The 26,501-nt window shown below is 43.0% G+C and overlaps 1 protein-coding gene across 2 annotated transcripts in view; it reads right to left on the reverse strand.

Annotated features, from left to right (window-relative positions):
- Positions 1-26,501, reverse strand: part of SNTB1 (syntrophin beta 1) — a 234,551-nt gene that overhangs the window by 76,405 nt on the left and 131,645 nt on the right. For both annotated transcript variants that reach the window (XM_019459936.2, XM_019459937.2), the window contains exon 4: positions 15,663-15,870. In XM_019459936.2, coding sequence (XP_019315481.2) covers positions 15,663-15,870 — 208 coding nt within the window. The remainder of the gene's footprint in view (positions 1-15,662; positions 15,871-26,501) is intronic.

Below are 26,501 nucleotides of genomic sequence, written 5' to 3' on the forward strand. Positions count from 1 at the left end.
TCTTATAACTTCTTTTTTTTTTTTTTTTAATTTTTTTTTTCAACGTTTTTAATTTATTTTTGGGACAGAGAGAGACAGAGCATGAACGGGGGAGGGGCAGAGAGAGAGGGAGACACAGAATCGGAAACAGGCTCCAGGCTCCGAGCCATCAGCCCAGAGCCTGACGCGGGGCTCGAACTCACGGACCGCGAGATCGTGACCTGGCTGAAGTCGGACCCTTAACCGACTGCGCCACCCAGGCGCCCCATAACTTCTGTAGTTCTAAGAGATCAAGGAAGAAGATCTTTGTGGGAGAAGTGTTCACGTCTAAATCTATTTGGGTACAATACACAAAGCCCTAGACTGTATTTCATAAGGAGCAATATGCTACAGTTCCTTCTTTTTAAAAGAAAGATTGTCGTGAGCTTGCAGATTTACATTACTGGGTGAATATGGAATTAATATGTAAACCCCAATAGAATTAGTAGCAAGGTAGAACAGAGCACCTGGCTCAGTGGTAGGCACTTACAAATGCTGTTAAATTATTTTCCTGAAGAATTTTATGGCATTTGGCTTCCTCGTGCATTTTGGGTGCGGCATCCCTGGTGGTCAGCCTCAGATGGCACAGCAGCATGCCCGACTATATTCGGAGGCTCAAAACTCACCTCCCGGTACCCAGCTCTGGGAGGCAGGAACCATTGTCTAAAGGGGTGGAGGGGGCTGAGCTGAACCAAGCAGGGTGAAAGTGAAAAATACAGACATACATTGCTAAGAAATCATCTTTGAAGGCAATTCCAAGGAAGAATTCTAAAAATGCAATACAGCAGCACAGGAGTGAAAGTACAACTGCCTGAGGGCGTTGCTGAGAAAGGCAGCATCACCTGAATATCTATATCCAGTGCTCCAGCCACCCAAGATTAATGGCTACTCTTAAACGAGGCCACACATTGTGCACCTTGAAGCCTTTTCCCGTGCTACTCCTTCTGCCCAGAAAGTCCTCCTCTACCTGATCGTTAAGACTGTTTAATACCTTCCTTATGCTCCTAGGCCAAATTAGCACATTCTTTTCTAGGAGCCCTCACAGATAAAACACAGAAATTTAGAATTTGTACATTAGAAATTCTTCGTTTCCATGCCTGTCTTTCCCATCTGTCAGTGAGCTCCTTGAGAACTTCTTGGTATTTCCAGCCCAGGGCCTTGCCCATTATAAACAATTATCTAGAATAACTCCTCTAGCCCCTTACATTTACATTACTCATTCCCTTTATGGCACTTATATCCAATTGTTTGTTTTCCTGTGTATTATCCATCTTGTCTGCTGAAATGCAAGCTCCAGAGCAGAAGGAATTTGTCTGACTTGCTCACTGTTCCACTCCCAGTACTTAAACCTGCTTACAGATTGTATGTACTCAACAGTTATTTACTGAATGAATGAATTATAGGTACTAAATAATGTTTATCAAGTAAATGAGCATATAACTAACCCTACATTTGTTTTCAAAAATCACTAAATTATTTATGATTTAAAAGATGTCCAACCTCTAAGAGATGAAGTAAAAACAGATTCCTGTGACAGTTCCATTCTGGACTTATAGCTGTTGGATTCTACATCAAATTATCTTCCAACCCAGTTATTATTCACGCCAAAGCCTTAAAGCTTGAAATGGAAGAAAAACAACATGCCAAAGGGCCCAATGGTGGAAAACCAAAGGCCAGAAGAAGTTGGCTCCTCCAGCTCTAAGGTCTGCTTTCTCAGAGTAAGATAAAGGTACAGAGTGAGGTTTCCAGAAACTTGAATGATTAGCAGTTGTTTTTAAAGTCCTCGTTTGCCACCAGAAAAGTTTAAATACAGAGTGGAGGAAACAAGAAAATACAAATTTATAGATTAGTTTCTGCAAAAGTCATTAAGAACCTAAACTTCCTACAGATACTTGTTCCTTCAACTTCTGATCTCTTCTAAGGAAAAGAAAAAACGGGAATTATGAATACATTATTTTATGCCTTTGCTTGAAATTCATTTTTATACATTCGGTTACAATTGCTTTATTTAATCAAGTTTACATAAACCTTAGAAAGGTGTTTTTATGGAGCTCCTGGGTGGCTCAGTCAGTTAAGCGTCCGACTTCGGCTCAGGTCACATCTCACAGTTCGTGGGTTTGAGCCCCACATCCGGCTTTGTGTTGACAGTTCAGAGCCTGGAGCCTGCTTTGGATTCTATGTCTCCCTCTGTCTCTGCCACTCCCCAGCTCATGCTCTATCTCTGTCTCTCAACAATAAATAAACATTTAAAAAAATTAAAAAAAAAAAAAAAAAAGAAAGGTGTTTTTGTAACTTATAGTTGGTTAAATATGGAATTACCTCTATAAGCTTGATAATAGGGTCTTAGTTAAAATTATACTTACATATGAATTCTACATTCTATTTACAGGGAAACTGAGGTTGATTTACAATCAATCAATTATACTTATGACATCACATACTAAGCTCCTTTATTTTAGGAGTTTCTTTGTGAAAGTAAGAAATAGGCCAAATACAAATCTTTTCACTTAAAAAAAATGTTTTTTATTATGTTTATTTATTTTGAGAGAGAGTGAGAGACAGAGCGTGAGTGGGGGAAGGGCAGAGAGAGAGGGAGACACAGAATCCCAAGCAGGTTCTAGGGCCACAAGCTGTGAGATGGTGACCTGAGGCCGAAGTCAGAGGCTCACCCAACTGAGCCACACAGGCGCCCCCAAATCGTTTCACTCTTTAGGGACCAACTCCAATCTGACTTTTCCCCTCTAGAAACCACAATTTCTACTGTGCTTTCTCCCTTCCTAATTGTGGCAGCACTATCGCCGGGTATATATTTTCACTCAGGTTTTACTCTACCACATACGGTAGACCTTTGGCCTTCATGGATTTAATACAGTCGTCACTGTGCGTGACCCTGAATGCTGGTGCCTTGCAGTCATTTGTAATTTTGCTAGGGGACCAGTTGTGCAAGCGCGGGCTGACTGCCCTCCACAGGCCTATCAGTCCGTGTGGCCCTCGGTTCCCTCACTTGACGTCATTAACGACACACACCCCATATGCGTACATTCTACTCTTGTTTCTTTTTGGAAAATGGCCTAAAAAGCCAAATGATAGTACCGGTCATGAAAGGGATAGTTTTCTGCCAGAAAACAGAAGTTAGAGATAAATTAAACAGCAGAATGCTGATTCGGTAGCTCTGAGCCCCACAGGTAAGTCAGCATTTTGGAGAAACGACCAGTGCAAATCCTTTTTACTGCATTTAATAAAAGAAAATATATGCATACAGTTTGGTAGCATTCACAGGTTTGAGGATTTCTAAAGGCCTCTGCATAAATCCCACTTCAAAACTACTGCTTAGAAGGGAGAGCTACCTTTCCAATAAAATTTGCAAGCCGGAACGCTGACGACCTTCATATACTGCTTTCAACTTACTGGCTGCTATGTGCCAGGCCCTGTGGCAGACACTGACATACGATATTTCATTTAAGTCATATAAATTCTCTTTTGAGGTAAGTATTAATGTCTTTTTTATAGACACAAAAGATCGAAGACTTTTAAAAAGTTGTCTAAAGTCACTCAACCAGTAAGTAACAAAGCAGGGATTAAATTCAGGTAGGTCCCCATCCAAAGCCCTGCTCTCGCCTCTATATCCTGCTGCATCGCAACCCTGCCAGCCTTCCCTGCCTCCTATGCATTCATTCACTTGGTTCTTATTGGATTTATTTTATTCCAGCCTTATTTCTAGGTTCCCCGAACCCACCTTAGCCAAAATGCTTGGTTCTTGAATTCAACAGTTAAGATCTATACAATTACAGCATCCACTGTGTATACACACACACACACACACACACACACACACACACACACACACGGGACTTCTGTGTTCTGAGCACCGACACTATTGACTTCAGGTTGTCTTTGTGCTGCGTGTCTGTGTTGGGAGATTTGGTATACAAAACAAAATGTTCACAATCAAGTTTTTGTGAAACCCAGACATGCCTACATGCTCTGTCTTCACTGATGGAGTCCCCGGACACATTGTTTTCCATTGCCTCTGATAAAGATTGGGTTGATTTGCATTTCTCCCTTCCAAACCCATTACTGCTAATGACCAGAAAGCGGCCCTTAGGTAGAGTTAACTAGGGAAAAGGAGGTATAGGAAGGAGTTTAGGGAATCAGCAACTGACAAGAATCAGACAGAGTATAGTTCACACAAGGTTTAGTCCATCTTTCCACAGAACAGAGAAGGGGTGAGGAATGGTGAGGAGGGGGTAGGAGAGGGAGGCTGGAAAGATAAGTGAACTACACGGCCACATGTTTTGTGAGCCAAAATAAAGTCATTTGACAGACAAGCAAATAATCATTGCTAGTGCTATTCTAGAAGTCTTTCAGGACAAGAGGAAACTGTCAATTCTAATCAGGGCAGGAGAGGCCTTGGCCAACGGATCATCATGACCAGAAACCAACTCTTGTCTAGCCTTCTCCTCCTTATGATCCCCAAGTTTCCACTCTTTTGTTCTTATTTTCCAAGAGATTTCTTCCACCCTTTGATCTTCCTCTCTAGAAGGTATTTCCAATCTCTTTCCCCACCTCTGATCTCACCAAAGTTCTAGACCAGTAGACCCCCACAATCCCCAATGGCAAAATAGCAATAAAACGATGGTGTATTTGCATAATTCTGAATTGTTTTTACAGCACTGCACGGATGGTGAGGTGCACGGGATGGAGCAAATTATGCCCTAGACTGAAAATCAGAGAGACATGAATTTTAGTCTCACCCGTCAAGCAAACTAGCTGCATGATTACGGCCAAGTCACATACCATTGCCAATTCATATTCTGTTATTTTTTCTGTCCCTCTTAGCACTGTAAGAATCTGATTCTCAGAACCCATGGAATAAGTAAGGCATGCATCCGAGTTGTGTTATTTACCAGGGACAACACAGCAATGAGCTAGCTGAGCCTAGGGTCCTCATTTTCTGACTAGTCCAGTGTTCTTTTCACTATGAAGGAAGATAAATTCGTAAAACATAAAGAACAGCCACTCGAAGACCATCACACCTGCATCTCACTCAAAATTGAGAGGCTTGACATGTTGAAGTAAGGAAATCCCTAAGTTACACGGAGCGTATGGCCTGAGAATTCTCCTGTGCAAAGATGATTGTTGAGAACACAGAAATGAGGGTGAGGTGACTGGGTCACTCCTCTCCTCTTCCAACAAAGCCATGTTGAACATACAACGTGAGATCGTACTGCATTCCCAGAGAAATCTGTTGCAGTGCCTGCAGGTAGCAGGGACCACACGTTCTGGCTAAGACTCACTCATTCGGCAAACATAGACTGACAACCTGTTATTTTCTGGACCCTGTCTAGGCACTGGAGCAACAAGCCTAAATAAGAAATTGCCTCTTTTCTCTGTAAGGTTGTAACCTGCAGGGCAAAAAACAGATCAAGGACTATTACAGGGTCTCTCCCTGAATCGTGAAAGGGAAATGAGTGAGAATAATTCTGAGTCTCACTTGACCTCTAAGCCTCCACAAAGACCCTCTTTTCATCCTGACTCAGGTCATACGCTGATGTGGATGTTCTTAAATCGGACTCTAGAATTCTAGATCCATCTTTTTCTATTCCTAATTCTAAATAAAATAGGGGCACCTGGGTGGCTCAGTCGGTTAAGCGTCTACCTTTGGCTCAGGTCATGATCTCACAGTTTGTGAGTTCGAGCCCCGCGTTGGGCTCTGTGCTGACAGCTCAGAGCCTGGAGCCTGCTTCACATTCTGTGTCTCCCTCTCTCTTTGCCCCTTCCCTGCTCATGCTGTGTCTCTCTCTGTCTCAAAAATAAATAAACATTAAAAAAAAATAAAATAAAAAACTTCAAACTTAATCGCTTTGATTTAGCTTATGAAACCTGAACATACCAATTTGAAAGAGTTTCAGGATGAAAAACAAAGCATTGCTTTGGCAATATTGCAGCCTAGTCCTATTTGAAGTAATAAAAAGCCCAAGCCAAAAATGTAAGGGTGCGAAGTGACTCTGAAAATGATACTGAGAATGTCAAAGCATTAAAAAACAATTCTTCTATGGCGTGAGGAAGAACGTCATGAGTAAATGCCAGGGTGAGTTACTAGAACTTGAATATAGTTGTAAGTAAAATTAAACTGCCAGGTGGTGGCTATAATCATCTGTGTGTTGGCTACTATCTGTATCTCTTTGCCACTTGAAGATCCTGTGTACATGGGCTGGACTGTTTTTCCCTCTGCGAACACACGAGTGATTACCATGGATATGGTTGGTCCTCTGCCAAAATACCCTTTTCTAGGGGGAGCATTCAGCCCTCACCTGATGTGAAGAATCCCTGCCCACAGCTTAAACCTTCTCTTCCTCTTAGACAACTGCCCCAGGCAGACGGGAGTGGCCTCTCCTTACCTACAAAGTAGCCCACAGCCAGCGGCTGACTTAAACAGGGGTATAAAACCCCAACTCTTCAGCTTAAGGTGGGCGGGGCAGGGGGGGGCGGGGGGGGGGGTCTGTGCTCTGTGCTGCCCTTCAGGCTCCAGAGCCCCCTGTGGGATCAGGATGAAGCTAAATTCTAGCTGATACCACATCTTTATTTGGCTTCCCTCCCCGCCCCACCCCCCTTGCCTATCTTGTTTCACTCATTGCTTTACAGGTTTCTCCCAAGTGTCCTCCCTCAGTAAATGCCTCCCCAGGGAATCTCCATCTCCGACTTGACTTCTGAAGAGTCCCAAGACACTGATCAATGTATTGTAAGGCCTGAAATTTCATGTGCTGCCTTAGCATCTCTGAGCCTCACAGGGCTCCTGCTCTCATCTGATACGCCCACCACCCAGTTCCCTGGACTCCCCCTCATCCTTACCCTAATGGGTTTTCCTTCCCCGACAGCCTGCAGAATGATTCAAACGAGCCAATCCCATACTCCCATGGGAACCAGAGAGCATCTCACCTGCTTCTTACTACAAGGCCTCTCCCACAGTCCCTGCCGCTTCCCTCTGTCCCCGAGGAAACCTATGTGGCCCTGCAGTGCTTGCAGCATCCTCCTGGGCCCTGAGTAAATGCGACTAATGAGCCGCTGCCAGGCTCCTCTGTCCAGTGCCCGTGTCATGGGTTCTGCCATCTCCTACTTGGGGGGGAGGGGGGGTGTCTCTTCCTCACCAAGGGGGTCAACAGGTGATCGGAATAATTAAATAATGGAAATCGATAGTAAAATCAATTTTTTTTTTAACTAAAGAGAGGGAGTTCTGGAAGAGATCTATTTCATAAAGAAAGGGTGATCTGTAACAACCAATAAGATAAAATAAAGTATCAGAGTCTGCTGGCCATATGACCGAGCACAGGGAGCTTTCAATCTTGAGTTCTACACACGTCTCCAAGAAGATCAAGTAGGGCTCATATGAATTTGTGGGAATCAGCCTACAAGGACAGAATGTACACGCCCCATGTCTTCTACGTGGGCAGCACTGATGTCTCCACCTTGGTGACAATGACTCCCGTTACTAAATTGCACTGTCAAGTGATGCAGAGAAGTGGGCGTATTTTCATAATTCCGTTATGGCGGCCTCCCTGCTACCCACCCACCCCAGTTTTAGATCCCTGATTTTTGAGAGAATGGAAGATGGGGGACACTTGAATTCCATTCACACTGGCACCTACACTTTAAACACTTGTAGTGCAAGACTAACAGGAAAATAACCAAGCTGTTGTCGGTTTTCCTCGGTCTTGTTCCATCACAGAGGTGATTCACTCAGGAACTGGATGGCTGCCTTATAAAGCAGCACAACAGACCCATTAGCACTTAATTGCATTAACAGTCTGTGTTTCCTAGCATAACAAACAGTCTTGATTTAGGGATGATGCAAGTCAGGGGTAGCCTGGACAGTATTTCTATTTCTATTTATCAGATGGGAGTTCCCTCAGGTCAGAGACTATTTTCTCCCTGGAAGAAGTGGTGGGAAATTCCCACGTAGGTGATTTTTAGGCAGATGGTGGAGCTGATATATTTAGAGGCTCCAGAAATATCGTTCCCTTAATTACACTGTCAAGATCTTGATTACCGGCAGCCTGTGTTCCTCAGGCCAGGGCTCTTTTACATTTGCATTTGAGATTCCTCTCTTAGATAGCTGGGCAATGCAGCTACAGAACGAAATTCCTTGGTTGCTTATATTCATAGGGAATTTTAGGGGCTGAATAAATTGCTATCGTTGGAACTGAAAATTAGTGATGGTCTAGTGAATTATGTGAAAATATATGGAAAAGTATGTTGATAGGTAGAGATAGATAGGACATGGATGGATAGGTAGAGGTGAATATAGAGAGAGGCAGATGGATGGAGAGAGGAGAGAGAGAGAGAGAGAGATGGATGGATAAGGACGGATAGACAGGCTAGATGAATGGGTGGATAAACAGATATAGGAAGAGATGGATAGACCGAGAGAGACAGACAGTTCTGACTTCACACAGCAGCGCTGAACAATAAAAAAGACTGTGTAAACTGAAACCACACTAAATGATCTCAGTCACTTGGAAAAAATCAGGATTGGTCTCTAGATACGCAACATGTTGTATTAAAACATTAAAAACTGTCTTACTCTCGGTTGTGAATATACAGGGAAATGAAAAAAATAGTAAATATAAAACATATTTACTTAGTAATCTATCATTTAAAACATTAGAAAGATCAAGAATGAAAATGTGTTATTTCTTTGTCAAAAACTTGAGAGAAGTGTGAACAGGGCTTCTTGCCTTCTCGTCATGTGACTCGGAATTCGGAGTGAGCATCTTCTCTCTGCCTTGACAAGCCATCCTACTCCTTTCTAAGTCTGGATCAGCCAGCAACATTTTATCCTTTCTACTTTCAGGGATGCGAAATGTCTCTGAAAGTTCCCCTGTTGTGAAGCGTCTCACTTCTTCTGGGGTACATCACTGACTTCTGGCTGCATGTAAGGAGTCTCTTGAATGGTACGAGCATTTACACCCCCATGATCAGCTAGTTCTTCTATAATTCCATTTATGTTTGGGGGGAAGCTCACTTCCAGAATTGTCACTTTTCATTTTACTGCACTTTCACCCTTTTTGGACATCTCCCCCTTTCTCTTATCCATTCTTATAAAATGTCATAGATTTATTACTAGGAGACAAGGCAGAAACACAACTACCCACTTTGCAGTCTATGTGTGAATGAACAGATATGCGGTGACCGATGGCCCACGGATTGTGAGAGAAGGCATGTGATTAGTCACAGTCTGCACGTCAGCTATTCACACAGGGATTTTTTTGAATGAAAAGCTGCCAGCAAAGTTTGTACTTTATAAAATTACTTGCAGGTAATATAGCATAGTCACTGAAATTTGAACTATGCTGTTGAGACTGGGGATACTGACTTGAACCATGATAACTGAAATTCATAGATACTGGAAACACTCAAAGCAAGTGTGTGTGTATCTTAGTCTTCGCCTAACCTGTCCTATCAAATACAATTTCAGCCTTTGTTGGACCTGTTCTCTGGGCTTCTGTAGTACAAAACAGGAAGAAACAGAAGAAGGGCAGAGGATTATTGTGTGAAATATAAAGGCAGGGACTAGCCAGAGAGGTGTAATTGACTGACATAGTCAAGAATACAGGAAGAACACAGAAGAGAGAATCTCTTCTTCTCAAGGGTTTTCTTCTTTTAGGGTTATGGAAGGAATGAAAGTAGTTCAAGATTAGGATGGAAGTCAACAGGAGAGAAAAGATTTTAGTAAGCGTTGCACCGACCTGTTTTGTGAACGCCCCCTGCTATAGACCGAATGTGTCCTCCAACCCCCACCTCCAAATTCGTATATGTCAAACCCCTCCTAGTGTGACAGTATTTGCAGTGGAGCCTTTGGGAGGTAAGTAGGTCATGAGGGTGGATCCCCCATGACGGGATTAGTGCCCTTGTAAGAAGAGAGTTACTTTCTTTCTGCCAAGTGAGGAGACAATGAGAGGGCTGTCTACAAATCAGAAAGAGGGTTTCACCAGTACTCAACTATGCTGGCACCCTGATCTCAGACTTCCAGTCTCCAGAGCTGTGAGAAACAAATTTCTGTTTATAAGCCACCCAGTCTATCGCACTGTTACAGCAGCCTGAACTGATGAAGACACCCTTTATTTTCACAAAGACAAATAAAGGATAGGAGTTCTTTTGATAAGTCTCTTAGTTCTGAAACCTGGCTTTTTGTATGTAATATCGCTCTGACACTGGATTCTGGCAGTCTCACGTATATGGACCCATGTTCCCTGGATCCCTTTATTAGCTCAGCTGAGTGGAAAATTCTGGACATTGGAATTAGAAAGAAGGGCCCATGCCCTGTCTCTGCCACTTACGAGATGGGTGAAATTACTCAACTTCTCTAAGCTGGCCTCATAGGATAGGAATTATCTAAGGCACATAGCTTGAGACAGACTAGGCACATAATAAATACTAATTACCAACTTCCTTTCCTTTAGGAACACCCTGGGGAGGCACAGCTATATAAATGTTCCCATTTAAAAATCAGAAGTGGAAATGACGAAAGCTGAGAATTGAATTTGCAACTCAGAACTCCCAGCTGGGTTTTTTGTTTGTTTTGTTGTGTTGTGTTGTGTTGTGTTTTTGTGTTTTTAATCTGACAAGAAATGGTGTGCAAACTAAGATGACAAGATAGAGCAAAGGCAACACCTGATGAACCCAGCACAAAACAGAATTCAGCAATTCTGCCATGTTCCCTGTTGATCAGTGTTTTTCTAAGTAGCAGGAGAGTCTGAGCTCAGTTCCTTTTTCTCTTGTCTGAAATCTGACTGATCATTGAAAACAGCTCAGTAACAACTGCAAAAAGATTAAAGAACAATGACTGAAGAGTGTGTTTGGGACATACTGCATTTTACAGTTCAGGGTGAGGATTAGCATTTATAGGCCCTTTTGAGATAGACTGGGGCTTGTAAGGAGTGTAAAGGTTTGAGACTAATAAGAACAAGGGAAAGACCATATTGGTACACCTGACCCATCTACAGGTGCGGGTGCTTATAGGAAAAGCAGCACAGGGCCTGTCACTGTTACTGTCATAGTTCCGAGGACCCTGAAGTAAAGGAGACAAAAAAAAAAAAAAAAAAAAAAAAAGGCCCCAGTTCAAAGACTATTGGCCCAGTGCTGACTTTGACATTGTAGGGAGTCCAGAGAATGGCTACGGAGTTTAAGGAAAGAATAAAATCAATTGCAATGGATGAGCTGCAGTGGATTCTTTTAAAAATTAAAGTAAAAAATAAGGATGTCATCACCTTGTCCCACTCTCTAATTATTCCTGTGGCTTGATTTAGACTGTGACTTTAGATAAAACACTTTGCATTTTCTGGGTCCCAGATTCCTCATCTGTACAAAGAAGAGGTTGGTTTAGATCAATGTCATAGTTCAGGCTGTTAGAATACCATAGATTGGGTGGCTTAAACAACAAACATTTATTTCTCATGGCTCTGGAGGCTGGAAGTGCAAGATCAGGGTGCCAACATGGGGTTCTCGTTGAGGGCCCTCTTCCTGGCCCTGGAAAGCTACCTTCTTGCCATACCCTCACATGGTAGAGAGAGAGGGCTCTGGTCTCTCTCTTCATCCCCTGAAAAAGCACCAATCCCATCATAGCACTCTATGCTCTGACCTCATCTAAGCCTAATTACCTCCCGAAGGCCCAGCCTCCAACATACGGATTTGGGGGGACATAAACACTCAGTCCCTAGCAATTACTTCTGCGTCCCTGCTCTCTGATATTGTATATGAAGATACATATACAATACTACCCACCAAATCAAAGTCAACTTATCTGCCCAGCTTTCAAGATCTTCCATAATGGGGTGCCATCCAAGGTATCAGATTTGCTTGTCAGCTTCCTCCTGGATGAACCCTCACCTCCCTTTAGACCAGTCTCTGGCGTGTCCTCTCTACAAGTTGCATTAATCCATTACCACTTTTTTTCCCCATATTCATCCTCTTCTCTTGGAGTGCACTCAACTCTCTCCATTGCCTCAAGAACTAGCCATTTTGTGGGAGTCATTCTTCCAGTGCTCAGACCATATCACAGGGAATGATAATATTAATACAAAGTTTTCCTCCTGTGTAGTACAGAGGAGGTTTTAGGATTAACACAGAGAGGATTTTAAAAGGGAAGCTGCTGGGGTGCTTGGGTGGATGAGTCAATTAAGTATCTGACTTCAGCTCAGGTCTCTGTCTGTCTGTCTCTGTCTCTCAAAAATAAATAAACATAAAAAAAATCTTTTAAAGGGAAGTTGTTGTTGTTCTGTATTATTTTAGTTCAGGTAAATGCAGTTCTAAAAAGTTGAAATTAAATTAAAATGTACAAATCTTGTCCCAGAGCTGCCATCATTAATCACAAAATTAAAGATTAACAGTATAGGAAAAGACAAAGGACATCAATTTAAGGTAAAGTACAGCTGAATATATATAGGATCACACTTTATATCTTTACAAATACCAAGTGAATTCTCTGATATTTGTGATAATATAAGAAGGCCACAGTATTAAGGATTTGCCATTCATTGTAACATTTTGCTGAAAACCGTTTGTATGCCTCCACACTAGGATTCAGTATTAAATATTTAATCAGAAAGGATTCCGGCTTGGATTTTTTTTCCCTAGGACTTGATCCATGGTAATCTTTGAAAAGTTTTGAAGCTAAAGGCAATAAAAGACATTCTTGCTTCTGATAATTGTCCATGGTAAGTCATTACTGTTCTTAGGAACACAGCACACAACGCAATTTGAAGAAACATCTGTAATGGTTATCTGAAATTATATGATAAGAACAATACTATTCTGAAAACAAAAAGAGCTTTTTAGGAGCCTTTATTACTGCTCCATGGGAATGCCTAATAATGTGTCTACTGATAATCTGGGATAAGCAGACAACTTTTAAGTGAGAAAGTGGAATCTTTGGAAAAACTTTCAACATCATTAATAACGACACAATTATGTTTTCCAACCATCCAAATGGTAGTGAAGTTCGTGTTGAAAGAGATGGAAAAAAGAAGCTCCAAGAGTGGACAGCATCTCAGTTACTTGGAAGGCGGAGAGATGTGTATGCTGGACAGCTCTCTTTGCTCCTCCGGGTCCAGTCTCTACCCTTTTCCACCCTGCTTGTGCCTTGGGAGACAGACCTTGTCGGAGTGCATCAGTGGGGCTCCCTTGCCTCTGGCTTCCAGTCAGCCTCAGCCAATGGGAGACACTGGCAGATCAGCGAGCAGGACTTGTACGGATGTGCTTCCCTCTCAAAGGCCTCAGCTCTTGGTGGTGGCCCTTTTCTAGAGCTGCAAGTCCCGCTAGTTTCAGGTAACCGCTCCTTTTCCTTGTTATTGCAAATTAAGGGATGGTAGTGGCCTCGTGCCATTGGTGCCTCTGGAGTACTTCTCCATCTCTTCTTGGTTTTCCTTGCCTTGGCCACACCTTTCAAATTACTGCTGCCTTAAATCCTTTCCAACCATCACTTTTAGGTTTGCCTTCCACCTCCTGCCAGGACCCTGAAATCTGCAGAATATCTGCCAGTCTACCCAGACCCCTAACCAAGGGAGGACGTCTTTCATCCTCATCTTCTCCTTCTAGAGTGAACGTCTGTTGCTCTGGCTTCTCCACAACCCATTCAAATCCTCCTAGCACAGCAGCCAGACTTTGCATTAGAGAACCGCCTGTCCCCATCTCTCAGTGCACATGACTTGGATGAGGCTGATCTCAGTACAACCCAGGGCTGAACATCTGATCTGAGTCAGGTCAATTAGGCTTAATCTCAGGAATCTCAGTTCCAATCTTCTGTGGGGGGCAAAGAGGTCTTTATTCAGTGAGACAGGTACCTGTAAGGGACATCACAAGCCTCGAACTGTTGGGCCAAGGTCGAGGGCTTGCCTAAGTGTAAACCAATGAAGTGGGCAGGGTGCAAAAAGATGGAGAAGCAGGTCTAATATCATTATTTGGATCCCTGGATCCCACCATGCCTGAAGTTGATCCTTGGACACCGTAGTTTTGCAAAAGTGGTAAAAAATAAAAAATAAAAAATAAAAAAAATTAAAAAAAAAGTGGTACACCACTTTTTTGCTCAGCTGAGTTGAGCTTTCTGTTGCTTGCTATGGGAAGATTCCCCCACACATTTGGAGAAAGGAAAAAGTAAAGAGTGTTAGAGACTGTGACTTCTAAAACGATGTCATCCAGATTTGCAGTATTGTTTTCACTGAGAACCCCAGCCCATAAGGTTTCCAGAAGCTACCTGTGGGTTTTGTTATCATGCCCTGGGGGCTACCACCACCTGCATTGCCCCTTTCATCCTCTGGAATCTGTGAGAGATGGGACGACACCAAATCAAACAACCCACTCTGTGTTGAATTTTGTGGCTCAGACTCAGGCATGAACTGGTGCAAACAAAGAACAATGGTGGAAAACAGCCGAATGCTGTGCTCAAGTATTATTTTCAAGTGCTGTTTGACTGGACCTTCTCAGATGACACGGTTCACTGGCAGGAAGGCTGTTTATTGCAACAATCATTATTCCCATTTACCTCCTATGACAATGTGAGTCACTGGGAGGTCAGACTATTCCAAAAGCCCAGTGTTCCCGAGCACTCAAGGTCAAGTTCAAGGGACAGCAATCAGGTATAGGGATAATGGCAAAGGCTCAATCCTTTGAAATGAAGAGAAGGGTTAATTCCCAGGAGATTGTCGCAAAGTGAGTTTTACTATTTTCAACATATCATGTAACTTGGGAAAAGAAATCAGAGTGAACAGTGTTAACATGACCCCAGGTCCTTCCCCCCGTCGCTGTCCTCCCCAAGAGCAAAGGTTAAATCTTCATTCATCCTTATACACTTCCCTCTACTCCTGCCTAGCGCCATGCCTTGCACAACATCGGTGCCCACAAATGATGGCATTTAGGGCCTGCTGACTTAAGAATACAGATAAAATATAAAATAATATGTCAAAAGAGTTGCTGGTAGTTGCTAAGGACTCCTTGCTATTATTAGTAAATGTATCTATCTGTGTTAATAAGCAGGTCATGAAAACACACAGAACCTTCCCCCCCCCTTTTTTTAAATTTTTATTTATTTTTGAGAGACAGAGCACGAGCCAGGGAGGGGCAGAGAGAAAAACGGAGACACAGAATCCGAGGCAGGCTCCAGGCTCCGAGCTGTCAGCACAGAGCCTGACGCGGGGCTCGAACTCACGAGCTGTGAGATCATGACGTGAGTTGAAGCCGGACCCCCAACTGACTGAGCCACCCAGATGCCCCCAGAAACCCCCCTTTTAAAGCAACACTTGCAACTTCCTTACCTCAGAAGGCAAAAGCTCCATTTTGAGTTTATTTTCCCCAACCTTCCTATGTGTGAGAGTCAATACCCATCCGCTCGCTTAACTCATTCATCCATTCAACAATCTGTGGCCACCTGCAATCTGCAATGTATTGGACTATATCTGGGGGAACCAGAGCTGATGAAGACACAGCCCCCATGTGGAACACAAAAGCAAACCTAGTGGAGATGGCCAAGAAACCCGAGCGGCCTGTGAATGAGGGACCCAGCGTGTGGCACAAGGTAACTGACCTCATGGCTGCAACAGGTGCTGGGGAATCGCTGGGGAAAATGACTATTACCAGGGGAGCATTTTCCTTACCTTATCTGCAAGCCAGCCCAGATGCCTGATCTCTCGGCTCCCAGCAATGCCTGTTTTCCCCAGCTGTTCTCTGACCTCAGCAATCACTTGGGTCAGCAGGTCACTAACATTGGAATGGATGGCACTGAACCAGGCCTGGGCAGTGGCTGAGTCCTTGCTCCTTAGAATCACTGTGTGCTTAGCATCTGGAGAGTGAATTTCAAGCTGCCTAGAGAAGCAAAGAGAGAAGGGTTAGAATGTTTCCTGGCAGATCATACTTTGTCAAGTCTGGGCCACAAAAGGTGAATGAATTCTTTACTTTTACTTTTATACTCTGTCAGTTTCACATGGTTTGTCTTAATGCTCCCATCATTCATTCCTTCACTCATTTGTTCAACCACAAACATCTACTGAGTGCCCAGGCATTGTTCTAGAACCTGGGGACATCAACTGAGTTAAGGCTATTTAGATTTCCTGTTATTCGGCTGACTGGCTTATCAATAGTATCATATCAAAACTTCCAAACTATGAGCTGATATTAATTTGTTTTACCTCTCAATCCACAGAGGATTTAATAGTACGCTCACATCCTTGCTGCTCCTGTAGGAAGTATACTGAAATATCTAGCCACACTCTTAATCCTACTGCTCAGTATTAATTGTGAATATTGAAGAATCATAGATGACCAAATTTTGTACTCCTTAGTTAGGAATCCTGTCTGTGGCACATTTGCCTACTACTTACCCTTAGACATGTGTATTGAAGAAGTGAATTGGCCTAGGAAGGGGTAACACTGGGCAGAGAGATGCACTAAGAGTTGTTCTATTTAAAGTCAAACAGGGAAGGAAGGAAGGAAGGAAGGAAGGAAGGAAGGAAGGAAGGAAGGAAGGAAGAGAGGAAAGGAAAGGAAAGGAAAGGAAAGGAAAGGAAAGGAAAGGAAAGGAAAGGAAAGAAGGAAGGAAAGAAGGAAGGAAGGAAGGAAGGAAGGAAGGAAGGAAGGAAGGAAGGAAGGAGAGAAAGGAAAATCAGAGGAAGGAAGGAAAAGACAGAAGGTAAGGAGAGAAAGCAGAGAGAGGACAGGAGAGGACAGGACTATTCCATCACCAAAAAGCCCTCCCTCCAGCTATCCCCGGTTGTTATAATGCTCCCCTCTCCACTGCCATCCCAAATTTCTGGCAACCATTAACCTGTCCTTCACACCTATAATCTTTAAGACAGGTAATTTTTATTATAGGGAGAAAAAAAAACCCACATTTATTCATTCATGTATACATGCAAATAAATACTTTTACATTCGTGTTCGTATCAGAAAGATGTAGGGATTGGGAAACTCAAACTGAATAAAAATGACCCATTTATTATTTTGTCCCTTCATTATTATACTACAATTCATTGAATATTTACTATTTTTAATTTTTTTAATTTTTTAAGTGTATTCATTTTGAGAGAGAGAGAGAGAGAGAGACAGTGTAAGTGGGTGGGGGGGGTGGTGCAGAGAGACAGGGAGAAAGAGAGAATCCCAAGCAGGCTCCTCGCTGCCAGTGCAGAGCCTGAGGCGGGGCTCGAACTCGTGAAACTGTGAGATCATGACCTGAGCCCAAACCAAGAGAAGAACATTTAGCCGACTGAGCCACCCAGGCACCCCAAATATTTACTATTTATAAATATATTTCTCCTAATAGTCCCAGGACTGATACTATTAATCCTATGTAACAGAAGAAAAAAAAACTGAAGTTTGTTCAGAGAGAGGAAGAATTTACTCAAGGCCACACAGTGGTTCTAGGATTCAAACCTATGTTGGTTAGGCTCAAAAGCCCATGAATTTAGATACTGCGTTACAGTGTCTCTCCTCAAGACTGGACAACATTCAGTAGGGGAGCACCCTTGTCTTCCACAGCTGTCTCGAGTCTATTCTTATGCTCAATAGTGCCCTTAGTTCCTGAGTTTCAAATTAACAATTTTGCAAATCACCTGAAAATAAGTCCTAATGCAACCTGGCCTCCTTTACATTCAAAACCAAACTTTTAGAGAGAGTAGACCTTTTTACTCATAAACTTAGAGAAAAGGAATGATTTCGAAAGTGGCATGTCTCTGGGGGAGTTTTAGCAATAATTAGCTTTTTTTTTTTTTTTTTTTGGTAAAAAATGTGCAAAACAAGACTCTTCACTAAGACTCCAAAGGTCTCCTGTGATAACACAGGGAATTCTTTAGGTGACATTTGTCCTCACTCAGAAGAAAAAAAAAACTCATGCCTCTTGGGCACTTTTCAAAGAAACGGGAGATAAATCTTGCCCAAAGTTCTTACTGTTCAGTATAGTTACATAACCAAATACCAACCAGGGTTCTCAGAAAGCATTAATGAGAGTTCAAGGCACTTTTGCTTGTTTTTTCCTTATTTTAAGGATTTTATTTTTTACTTTATTTTTTTAATTTTACATATAGAGAGAGCGAGTGAGCAAGGGAGGGGAGTAGAGGAAGAGAGAGAATCTTAAGCAGGCTCCACAGTCAGTGAGGAGCCTGATGTCGGGCTTGATCCCACGACCCTGGGATCATGACCTGAATGGAAATCAAGAGTCGGACACTCGACTGACTGCGCTACCCAGGTGCCCCTTAAAGATTTTATTTCTACATAATCTCTACACCCAATGTGGGGCTCAAACCCAAAACCCTGAGATCAAGAGTCGCATGCTCCAGCAACTAAGCCAGCCAGCGTGCCCCTCAATGTGCTTTGCAAATTATTCCAACATGATCTGTTATTCTCGAAATTTAAAACCTGCCAGTATTTCATTTGCAGTATTTCCTTTTGAAGACCCGGATTTGTTTTTAAACAAATGATGGCTTGGGAAGCCGCCACTCCCCAGGTATCACACACACATATACAAATGATGCCAGCGAAAAAGAAAGGAAACCAAGAATATCTTCTTTGTTGGGTTGTCGGCATGCCCCCGGAGGAAAGCTGACTTGTAAACAAAGGTACAGGCTAATGATGCGGAGGCCTGTTTTCCCCAGGCTTTGACAGCATTTATCATCATTAATTTTTAAGTAAACTTTTTAAGTATAATGTAGACAGAAATGTGTACAAATTGCAGTGCACGGCTCAAAAGTACCTTTGTAGAGGGAATGCCTTTGTGTAACCGCCACTCAGATCAAGAAACAGAACATTACAGGTACTCCCTTTCCAATTATTGTCCCCCCCCCCCCCCCAATATCACCACTATCCGGATATCTATCACTGTGGATTACTTTTATCTCAGGCAAAACCTAGGAGTTTTTGTTTGTCTTCAATTGTTGTCGTTGCCTGAAGTACAGGGAGGATCTTGGACTATTTCTGGGGCAAAGTAGCAGGTCCTGTGCTTTTCTCGTGGCGGTTCTCAAAGTGCGGCAGACCAGCAGCAGCAGCAGCAGCAGCAGCAGTGGGGGAACTTACTAGAAAAGCAAATTCTCAGTTCCCACCCTGGAGCCACAGAGTTAGGAATTCTGGGGGTGGGGCTCAGGAATCACCCTCCAGGTATATCTGATGCAATTCAAGTTTGAGGAAGTGCTGCTCTGTGGGTTCATAAGAAGCCCTGAGCTTGCTTGGTTGCCAGGGTTCCCAGTGGCTGAGGAGGACACCCCAAAAGGGGATCGAGCTCCTCCAAGCAGCCTCAAAGTCTCAAAGAAAGAACACAGAGGACACCATAGGCCTGTGGCCTTTTACAGTCCAAAAAAAAGGGGGGGGGCAGAAAAAACTCTCAATCGAAAATATTCTTCAGACACCCCTGAATAGATTTTGGTTTTTGTTTTGAATCATTTAACTAAATACAGATGCTTGGACCCCATCCCAGACCTAGGAATTTCCAGAGGTTGACGCCTGAGTATATGCTTTAAATGTTCCATAAATTATATGGATTAAGGACCATGGCAGGCCTCTCTCAGCCCAAGTTCAAGCCCTCTGCAGAGCTGAGTGTCATCAGAAGGCAGCACAGCAGAGGGCTCTCGGACAGTGCATTAATTGTCCACGGCTGTGTCACAACTGCTCCCGTGATTCAGTGGCTGACAATCCCAAACGTTTGTTATTTCAGTTTCTGAGGTGCATGGATTTGAGAGTGGCTTAGTGGGGTGTCTCTGGTTCAAGGGCTCTCGTGTATTTGCAGTCAGGATGTCAGCGGTGGCTTTGGCATCTGAAGGCTTGACTGGGGCTCCACTTTTTGGATGGTGCACTCATCTGGCTGTCTGGCTGTCTGCAGGAGGCCTCAGTTCCTTGCAACATGGGCTTTTGCAGACGCTACTAAGTACCTTCATGACATAGTAGCTGGTTTCCCCCAGACAGCAAGAAGGAACTGCTATTTATTTTACCACCCAGCCTCTGTTATTATACGTAGAGCACCGGATGGAGACCGGGTCGTAAATATATATATATATATATATATATATATATATATATATATATATATATATATAACTAGCATGAACCTCAAATACATGCCCTTTAGCCTAATTTGTCACTGAAGCTCATTTTGCCAAAATGTGACCCCATGCACTGCATGTTTTAGAGCACGAAGGGACACAGAAAGAAGTTCCATTCCTGGGCTGGCTACGTTCCTTCAGCAGCCCATTTTCCCACCAATTTAAAGTACATGTGCTGGACAGTAGCTGTGAAGCACCTAGAGTTTGGGTTCAGGCTGGCTCTAAAATCTGCTGGCTGTGAGGCACTAGGCAAGTTACTTAACTTCCCTAAGCCTCAATTTCCTTATCTGTAAAATGGCTCAATACACTTGCCTCTTAAGGTTATTGGGAAGACCAACTGAGATAACGTGTGCGTGAGATGTCAAAATGCCAAGCTGGTCTGATCAGGTCTAGTTTGCCATGAATAGTCTTCCCAAACGTAGGGGCCCCATGTGGCAGGAAGAGTCTTCCCAGGTGGGCTTTGGTTCAACTCTTTTTCAGAGTACTTGGACTTGGAGGAAAGTCTAGTCCCAGGAAAAATGAAAAAGTCATACAAGGACTATCTCTAACATCCTGGAATGGAAAAAGGATAACTTTGGGAAGAGCGGCATGAGTCTTCTGCGAGATCTTGGATGATTTGGAGCAAACCTGATAATACATCCACTATTATCCCATCTACCTCTGTTGTACCCAAAACAGCCGCACCAGGCTCATGTTTAAGAGCGTAAGTTGCTAAGATTTGCAGCCATCATTAGAGCTACAAATGTTTGTTGATGCCCCCTGTGTTTTCTCAACTACCTAAACTAACCAGCAACCACGAGGATGAAAGGAGATGGGAAATTGTTTTACCTTTCTGGAATATTTTGCTGACAGCATACCCCAAAAGAACCACTTTCAAATATTTCATAACACCCATTTTTTTTAAAGCAATTTCAACTCCAATAACTACTTCATCAATTTGCAAATGCACAGGAGCTAAATATGAAGACATAAAGTAAAAATAGGGGAAGGAGGGGGTGGGAGAGAAAGAAAAGGAAAATAGGAAAAACTCAAGGGTGGGAAAATTAAGGTGTGCGAAAATGCTACGGTGGCCGGGTAGCTGAAGTCATTAAAGTCAGGGAACAAAATCCACATGACACAATGGAGGTGCAAAAACACGGGGCAGAACGGCGAGACTCGTGTCATGCCACTGATTTAAAAATGGTGTATATAAATGCTTGTAAAGGTGGAGACTGTGCTGGGAAATGTATCCAGGTGGGTTCAATGAGCAGGGAAAGTGTGACAAGAGGAAAAGACTGGAAAGGAGATTTCACTGTCTCACTTTCTGTCTTCTGAATTTTGTTCCACGTATCCATTGTGTACTCACTGTGTTGGAATGGCAGCGAAGGGGGAGGGGAGGAAGAGCAGGTAGATTGGCCTGTAGGTTAACACAACCTTGTCTCAAGTCCAAGTTCTGTCATTTATGAACTATACTCTCTTACGACTATCTGTGGTTCCATCTGCCCAATCTCCACTTCCCCTTTCTGGCACCAGGCTTTACATCCCCGTTCTCAGCTTTATTAGTTTGGGGGCTCAATGGTGTGAGGGTTGTAGGTGTGATATAATTTAAGTTATGGAGATTCAGGCCCAGGATTCCTGGAGGAATAACTGTTAAGGAGATGGGTTTTTTTTGTTTTTGTTCTTGTTTTTTCTTCATCATATATACAAAGGGATCAAATAACATCATGGATCGGAGGGTCTGCCCGCAAACAAAGCCAACATTGAGGAAAGCAGAGCTGAGAGTCCTGGATCCAGCCATACCTGACACACAGCATATCTTTGTACTTTTCTCCTATGTTCCCCTTTCTGCTTAATTTGAGTTGGGTTGTCAAATACAACTAAAAATCCTGACTCATTCACTGACCACAAACAGATCACATGATTTCAATGAGCCTTGAGTCTCCCCTATAAAATAGGAGTGGTGGTGGTGATAATGAGAATGATGATGAAGTGATAATGATGATTATAATGGAGATACTTATAATAAAACCGTCAGAGGTTACTAGAGCATCAAATGAGATAGTAATTGTGAAAGTGCTCCGTGAACTTGTAAATCCTGATGTTAGCAGTTGTCATTTACGCTTTTGGCATTTTAAGACTCTTTTGTTGGCTCGGAAACTGGGAAAAGGAACTGTATTAGTGAATACAATGCTTGTGAACTATCTGCACATACAGGCACATATAAGCAAGTTCTCTCTTTCCTAGCTGCACCATAAATAAAGAGACAGGCATGTAAATCCTAGTAAATCTCTTGAGTTACAAAATAGACATGGAAACATGTGGTGATTTCTTCATACAAGAATTTCTTAGCACGCGTTGGGGGCCACAGAGGCATGGAGAGGACATGGTCCCTGTCCCCAAGAAGCTCACCATGTATAGTAGGATGAATAATGTTGCTGCAAATTCATTTCTACCCAGACCCTCAGAATGTGACTGATTTAGAAATATAACCTTTGCAGAAGTAATTCATGTAAGGCTGGTGCTGACGTCCTTTTCCCATTAACTACCCACTGAATTAGAGTGGGTCCTAAATCCAAGGGGATGCCATTGTAAGAGACAGAAAAGACACACAGAGAAGAAGGCAATATGAAGATGGACACAGAGATTGGAGGGATGTATCCACAGCCAAGGAATGCCAAACATCGGCAACTACTGGAAGCTGGGAGAGAGGCGTGGGATGGTTTCTCCCTCAAAGCCTCTGGAGGGAACCAGCCCTGCCAACTCCTTGATTTCACACTTCTGGCCTCCAAAACCGAGAGAGAATAAATTTCTGTTGTTTTAAGTTTTCCAGTTTGTGCCCACTTTGTTACGGCAGTCCTAGAAAACTAACACACCATGTAACTATCTTCTTGCGGGTAGTTGAATGAGAACTGCGTGAATGTGTAAAACACACAGATGCTTAAAGTAATTTGTGAGACGCAGATCGCTTAGAACTATGGCAATCATGCTTCCACTTCAACACATATTGGCATTAAAAAGTCTTCTCTTTGGCAAAAAACAAAAACAAAAAAACCACCCCCTCCAAAAAAAAAAAAACAGACAAAAAAACCTTACCCCCCACCAACATTCAATTCTAGATGCAGGAAGAGAAAGGAATGAGGGGTATATATAAAACACGCAGAAGCATGCAGGGCCACAGTAGGCCATCGTCAGTAAATCAGAGTGCCTTCTACCTCCCTCCTGGCACTAAAAAAAAGGAAAAAAAAATCTGGACAACCTCCTTGCTAGCTGATGAGTCCTACATTTCTGGAAGCGGGCAAGAGGAGGGAGCGAGGGAGTGAAGGAGCAATAAAGTCAGGATGGCTGATTGGAGCTATTTTCAGCAGCCTGGTCTTTTATAACTCCTATTTTGTTCCCCCGTTGAACTGACCACTGCTTGATGAATTGTGTTTATCTGTAGTTCAGCGATAAAGTTCTCTTTTAATTCCCTGCTGAATAGAAATATTTAGGGCAATGCCACAGCTGTGTTTATTCTCACACTCCACCACAGTTATGTAAATACTGCCTATGGAACTATTTCTGATAAAGGCCCGTCCCAACCCCGAGGAATTACACGCTCGCTCTAGATGTCTGCCAAGATGAGCAGTTTCCATCCAGCTTGGCACAGCCTATGAATGATATCACAGCTTCTCAGAGATCATTTGGCAAACCTCACAATAAAAGAGTAATTTTCTTACCCTCTTACTCTTTCAAAGACTCCCACGGAGACGATTAATATTTCCCAGAGTTCTCTGCTTCCCCTGTTCAGAAACACGAGGCCAACACATAGAACTTGAAGCCTCCTGACACGAACTTAATAAATAAAACTCGCGGCCGGGCAACAAAAGTTTCACGTGACCTTTCCCCTCCAACGTGAGGCTGGAGGAAACACGGATGAAGGTAGCCAGAAGCATAAGGCCTGCGGCCTGGCAGCGGCCACTGGGAACTGAGGAGGACTCAAACTACATGGTCATTGTCATTATGGATGCTTCCAGTCCGTGAATCTGGGATTCCCATGGCTGATAAAAAATATTTCCCAACAGACAAATACATGGCACCATTAACAGTGGCTGTCTCTACACGGGTGAACTTTGAGGTGTTCTTCTATCTCCAGTTGTCTTCTTTTCTTTAATGTCTAATATTTTCTTGAAATGCCATCACACAAATACGAGAAGAAAAGTTTCTTGAGGGAAAGGAATGTCTCCACACCTTTTCACTAGGAAAAATATTCCTATGTGAACAAGAATACACTACAGAAAAACTCAGATTCTTTTTTAAAATCCTCAAGTTGGTTGGAACTAAAAGACATTCAAAAGAATGATCTGTATTCACAATATTCATAATGAGGAGAGGACCTTGTCCTGTGGGGGTGAAAACTTCACCACCAAACATGTTCCCTTTCCTCATTTCATCCCTCCCATCATCTATGAGGTGCATGGTTTTAGTGTGTTTACCTCACAGAGGAGAAGACGGCACCTCAGAGAGGCTGGTGTGTTGGGCCTTCCAGTTAGTAAGAGGCAAAGCCAGAACTGGATCCCTAGTGCATCTGACTAGAAGGCCTGTCTTCATCGTTCTGTTCCATTGAGTAGGATGTTTATAAAACACGGTTTGTTGCTGAAAAGAGTAGAGAACATTTTTCACCTTGGTTGCTGCTCAACTTCTTTCAGATACCCTTGCTGCGTATTTGGAAAGTTTTCTAAATTATGAGTTGAGCTTCCCCATGGTAGAAGCCAGAATTCAAGCCCCAAGTCTTTCTTGCTGCCGGGACTCAGGGCCATGCACTCAAAACGGCCAGGATGCGCCGTGAGAAAGTAGTTGTGTGTGGAATCCATCTTCTGGCAAGGACGGCGGTGGAGGCATCCAGATCTAAATGGCACCAGTGGCAGAGCTTGGCCAGTCCCCAGTCGTCATTGGTGCAAGCTGAGGCAGTTGTGGGAGCTGAGACCTGGTTGTTAAGTGGTGGCAACAGTGGTGTCTTTTCTAGAACAGCCTTCACAATGTGAATGGGTGTGGAGCCTGGCCTGTCTCTCTGAGCTCTTTGTAAAATACGTGAGCCCGCTAATATCCTCAGCTAGAGTTGCTTCTATTGTGCTGAAACTACAATCCCCCGCTAAGCACGTAGATTTAGGAATCTGGTTGCCGCGATGGGAGCTAATGAGATCACCTAAGGGATATGTCAAGTGTGAGCAGTTAATAGAAAAGAAGCCAGAAAAGGTGTTCTGCTGTTTTTCACAATATCCCGTTTCAAAAACAGGTCACGCACGACATAGTATTCTGCTAGGCTCTGAGGGAGCCTGACGATATCTCTCCTATTGGCTGGGTTTCAGCTTTTCAGTAACACATACATTTGCAAAATATGTGAAGAATTTCAGCACTTCAACTTTCCTAGGGGAATGATATTGTTATCAAAGTTTTAGAAGAGGAGTCAGCTAATGTCAAACCAGAGAAAACATTTTGTTTTTTCTGCTACGTACTTCATCTGTACCTCACAGAATACTCTTGTGATTTGACCTTGCTCAACTGATTTTTTTAAAGCCATCTAAATATGCAATGTGCTATGCAGGTCAAATAAATGTACATTTGTCTCTAGATTCTTAATATTATACACTGACAGAATTAACAGTCCATCCCAGAGTCCAGTCCAGAGCACAGTGTTTGGAGTCTGAACATCTATTTTGCTTCTTTTGAATTAGATTATTTTGGACCAGAATTAGCAAATAAAAATATAGGATGTCCAGTTACATTTGAATTTCAAATAAACAACAAAGAGATGTGTGTGTGTGTGTGTGTGTGTGTGTGTGTGTGTGTGTAAAGTACGTCTTGCACAATACCTAGTAGTAGAAATGGTATAAAGAACATGGATTAGAAAATGTACAGAAGAGGTGCCTGGGTGGCTCAGTCGGTTGGGCGTCCGACTTTGGCTCAGGTCATGATCTCACTGCTCATGGGTTCAAGCCCCCCATCCGGTTTGTGCTGACAGCTCAGGGACTGCAGCCTGCTTCAGATTCTGTGTCTCCCTCTCTCACTGCCCCCCCCCACTCTGTCTCTCTCTCTCTCTCAAAAATAAATAAACATTAAAAAATTTTTTTAAAAAGTACAGAAAATAAAACTGATAGGACTTTATGATGGATCAGCTATGACAGATGGGGAAGAGAGAAGTGTCAAGGAGGTTTCTGGCTTAGACAGCTGAATGAATGACAATGTCTACTAATAAGATAAAAAGTTGAAATGGTTCAGATTTGGAAAGAAACACAAGTTTCGGTAAATATCTCCGTCTTCATTTAGATATCTTCTAGTAACTTCAAACTTGTAGGGTATACATCTACCGGCTACTCCCGAAGAGTCGGTCTGTTCTATGGTTATTTTATTTTAATGGAATCAACATCTTCCCAATAATCCAGGTTGGATAACCCAATC

The sequence above is a fragment of the Panthera pardus genome, unplaced genomic scaffold (assembly GCF_024362965.1).
Source record: "Panthera pardus isolate Hobbes unplaced genomic scaffold, ASM2436296v1 HiC_scaffold_7, whole genome shotgun sequence".
NCBI lineage: Eukaryota > Metazoa > Chordata > Mammalia > Carnivora > Felidae > Panthera > Panthera pardus.